The 4,305-nt window shown below is 52.2% G+C and overlaps 1 protein-coding gene across 1 annotated transcript in view; it reads left to right on the forward strand.

Annotated features, from left to right (window-relative positions):
* Positions 1–3,224, forward strand: part of FGF11 (fibroblast growth factor 11) — a 4,871-nt gene extending 1,647 nt beyond the window's left edge. The window contains exons 2-5 of the mRNA XM_008062317.1: positions 747–857; positions 1,061–1,164; positions 1,737–1,935; positions 2,215–3,224. Of these exons, the coding sequence (XP_008060508.1) occupies positions 747–857; positions 1,061–1,164; positions 1,737–1,935; positions 2,215–2,285 (485 nt within the window). The 3' untranslated portion in view covers positions 2,286–3,224. The remainder of the gene's footprint in view (positions 1–746; positions 858–1,060; positions 1,165–1,736; positions 1,936–2,214) is intronic.
* The last annotated feature ends 1,081 nt before the right edge of the window (positions 3,225–4,305 follow it).

The following is a 4,305-nucleotide window of genomic DNA, read 5'->3' on the forward strand; positions in this document are numbered from 1 at the left end:
CGTAGTGGTACGGTCCGCAGCCCACCCTCCGAGTGAGACTGGGCCCCCACGTGACTCAGCCTGCCTCTCCACCTCCTCAGCCCCCTCCCCCATATCCTTGATAAGGCACCGAATGTCCCCCACCTCAAGCGGGTTACCTGACTGAAGGAGAGAGGGTGAGCCTCTGGGGGAACTGGGCCCCCGCGAGCCAGCAGACTGACAGACAGACAGACAGACAGATGGGTCAGTGTCAGACAGGCCGGCGCTGGGCCAAAGCAAGGCTCTCGCCAAGCTAGCGGCAGCCGCAGAAGCAGCAGCAGCAGGTGCTGAGTCAGCGTCAGGCCCAGTCCCACCCCCACTCCTGAGGAAGAGCCCCTACTCTGTGGTCAGCTTGCCGCCACAACCTCCCTGCCCCCACAATTCATAAGCACTGCTCCTCAGTAGACCTGCCAGTCTCCCTCTGTCCTTTACTTTTAGATGTATCTGTACCTCCCTCTTCCCTCCCCTCTTCTGGTTGAGCTGTAGGGTAGGAATTAAGCCATTTAAATAAATTTCAATAAGTTAAACTGAAAGCTCTTGGTAAGAGGAAAATAGAAGGGTCCCACATCCAAGCTTCCCCAGGAGTCAAAGAGAAGTGGGAGAGAACTTGCTTGGAGGGTAAGAGAGCTGGGACCCTTCTATTCATTCTCTTCTCCGATCCCGCCAAGTGTAGGAATGTTTATGGGAACAGAGATGTCATTTTCAAAGATGAATGTCTCTCTCTCCAGAGCCTCAGCTCAAAGGCATCGTCACCAAACTGTTCTGCCGCCAGGGTTTCTACCTCCAGGCGAATCCTGATGGGAGCATCCAGGGCACCCCAGAGGACACCAGCTCCTTCAGTGAGAGGGGAAGCCACCTGCAGGGTGGGAAGAGAGAATGGTGGTGGGGGGTGGGGAGAAGGGAGACAATTCTATTCCCTCTTCAGTTTCAGCTGCCATCAGTGTGTCTTCCTGACCCACAAGGGAAGAAGTGGAACTGGGATGGGGGGAGTTCAAATGGGGTTAGAGGCCTGGGTACTGATGCTCCCTCTCTCCACCCCCAGCCCACTTCAACCTGATCCCTGTGGGGCTTCGTGTGGTCACCATCCAGAGTGCCAGGCTGGGTCACTACATGGCCATGAACGCCGAGGGACTTCTCTACAGCTCGGTGAGACAATGTGGCTGAAGAGCCTGGAATACTAGGGACTCTCTTTCCTCAACTTGTCCCTTGAGGAAAGGACAACCTTTCTCCTGAGTACAGACATTTTGCAGGTTGGACCTCCCTCTCCCTCCAGCTTTTGCTGATGTGCTGTCATCACTGCCTACTCCAGAGCACCTCCTCTAGGGTTCCTGCCGTCCCTACTCCTCATATATACCACCAGGCTCTTTATGTCCATCTCTTTGTGCTTTTTAGGGCTCCTGCTTCCCATCTCAAGTCCTCCAGAGTTCATTAATACTCACTTCCCTAGTTATTCAGCAGAGAGATGGTGAGAGGTTGGGAAGAGAATGAAGAAATCGTATTCCAAGATCCCCAGTCATCTAGTTCTTAACCTTTAGGGGCCCTCCAAGCTCTTCCTTGTCTTCCCTTTGCTCCCAGGTCTTGCATGGACTCAGGTGTTGCCCTCCCCCCCAAAATATATGCAGTGTATCCCGGCTTGTTCTTTCCAAGGACTCCCTTCTGCCCAGTGATGTGTTTTTCTGTCTGTCTGTGTGTGCTTTTCTGGGTCTTTGTCTTCTCAGCCACATTTCACAGCTGAATGTCGCTTTAAGGAGTGCGTCTTTGAGAATTACTATGTCCTGTATGCCTCTGCTCTCTACCGCCAGCGCCGTTCTGGCCGGGCCTGGTACCTGGGCCTGGACAAGGAGGGACAGGTCATGAAGGGAAATCGAGTCAAGAAGACCAAGGCAGCCGCCCACTTTGTGCCCAAGCTACTGGAGGGTGGGTATAGAGTCAAGAGAATGTGGGCTGCATGGGAGGGTATTGACCTTAACATAGACATTTAAGGACACAAAACTGAGGCTACAAGTGTTAAGAGGAACCTGTTGTGACAGGTCAAGCCAGGAGAGCTTTGGCCTTTGGGGTTTGGGGAGCTCTCTTCCTTTGGGTTGGGGTTCCTAGAGGGCAAATGTATGGGAAGGGAACTCCTTCAGAGCACTGGTTCTGCCTGGGTCTCTCTGTACCTAACTGTCCTTCCCTGCTCCTCTCTCCCCTTCACAGTGGCCATGTACCGGGAGCCTTCTCTCCACAGTGTCCCTGAGACCTCCCCTTGCAGTCCCCCTGAGATGTAGTCCTTGGACTGGAGGCTTCCTGCATTCCCAGTGAGCCAGCCACCGCCACAGCCTGTCTCCCAGTCCTGCTGCCACCCCTGCTGCCACACACATGCCCTGAGCAGCCAGCTCCCCCCAGGTGCTCTACTCTGAGGGAGCCTAGGGGCTGGCTGTGACTTTCAGGGCTGCTGAGACCCTTAGATCCTTGGGCCTGGGAGGTGGTCAGAGAGGAGGATGTCTGAAAATGGTCCTTGTTGGTCATTTCTTTCTTTCCACACTCACGTACCTTCAAAGCCTTTTCCTGAGATGGCACTGGGAGTTCCCAAGCTGATAGAGCCAGGACATAAACACTCCCCACCCCTGGCTCAGCTAGTTCCTGGAGTTCTGTGCCCCTTTCATTGCCACTGAGCCATAGATTTATAGGTCCACTGGAGCTCAGGAATAGCTTCCCTCTTTCCCTACTCTAACTTCTACCTTGGTCTGGACAGATTCTGGAACACCAGACACCCTGGCTAAGGCCACTTCTGCACTAGGGCTCTGTGCTGGAACCGAGGCATGCTGCCAGGTTCTGTTCTGGATCCATCAGGCTTCTATCCTTGACCCAGATGGACCTCTGGCTTCCAAGTAGAAAGAGGCCAGATTTGAGCATTTTCTAGATGTTGGCCTTGCCCCAAACTGGGACCAGTTTCAGATCACCACTTCTTATCCCAGAGACACCCAATTCTAGAGCATGGTGTTCTAGACATTTTTGGAGCCATACTTCCTTCTGAATCCCAGCTCTAGGACATAGACCACAGCTCTAAGCCATTTTCCCCAGGATGGAAGTGGGGCCTATATAGCCATATTATTGCTTTAAATAAGTTCTAGACCTACCCTCCCACCTTCTCTAGTGATACCTATTAAGGATGAGCTCTGGAAAGGATCCAGCTATGATTCATAAAAACTAAGTTCTGGATGAATCAAGAATCACTTCTTGTTTTTCCTAGTTAATTTTCTAAAAATCTTTTTTTTTTTTTTTTTTTTTGAGTTGGAGTCTCACTCAGTCGCCCAGATTGGAGTGCAGTGGCCACTTCTGGCCACCGCAGCCTCGACCTGCTGGGCTCTGGCGATCCTTCCACCTCAGCCTTCCAAGTAGCTGGAACTACAGGCACGCAGTACCACGCCTGGCTAATTTTTTTGATTTATTGTAGAGATGCGGTCTCGCCAAGTTGTCCGGGCAGGTCTCGAACCTGCAAGCTCAGGCAATTCACTCACCTCGGCCTCCCAAAGCACAGGATTACAGGCTGAGCCACCGAGCCCGGCCAATTTTCTAAAAATCTTATTCTTCTGTAGAGAATGTTAACTTTATTTTTACATGCAGTTTCTAGCTCCTTCAATCTAGCTGGGGTCCCCTTCTGGGGAAGGGCAGAGGAATTTTGGAAGGATCTCCAACTCATGGTAGGGAAGCTAGGATAGGGAAAGGGCCAAAGCCATGATGCAACTGAACCTGTGTCTGGGTTAGGGGACATGAATACACATTATACTTAGCTACCTCAGCAGTAATTCCTTCCAGGTCCCCTTTAAAGCTGAGGTCTTTAGGGTAATGGGTCTAGAATAAAGGACAAGTGGGACACAGCTTTGAACTCTCCTAATGAGGAGACCCCAATTCAGCAATAAGTCCCACCCACCCTTCCCCCCTACAGTTCAGGCCAAGGAGAGTGAGGGTCTCTTGGGCTCAAGACCTCACACATCACCAGAGCTTCTAAAGGAACAGAATTTGCTTTAACCTTCCAGCTTGTAACCTCAGCTGGGTTTTAGGTACTCAAAAAGGGCCTGTCTAGATTTTTCTGGAAAATGTGGAGAGCTAGGGACAGGCCTGGAAAAGACTGGGAATCTACCAGTGAACTAGGAGGGAGATTCAGAGTAGCCTCAGACCTGGGCAGGGTAGGCTGAGGAGGCCCCAAGGGAGGGGCCAGGGCTTAAAGGCAGGTCATTTTTCCTCAGGCTTTTACTTCTGGCTTGTTGCAAGAGGAGTAGATGCCCCCCCCCCCCCCCCCCCCCA

This window comes from Carlito syrichta, unplaced genomic scaffold, assembly GCF_000164805.1.
Source record: "Carlito syrichta isolate Samal-C Ts95f unplaced genomic scaffold, Tarsius_syrichta-2.0.1 Scaffold305688, whole genome shotgun sequence".
NCBI lineage: Eukaryota > Metazoa > Chordata > Mammalia > Primates > Tarsiidae > Carlito > Carlito syrichta.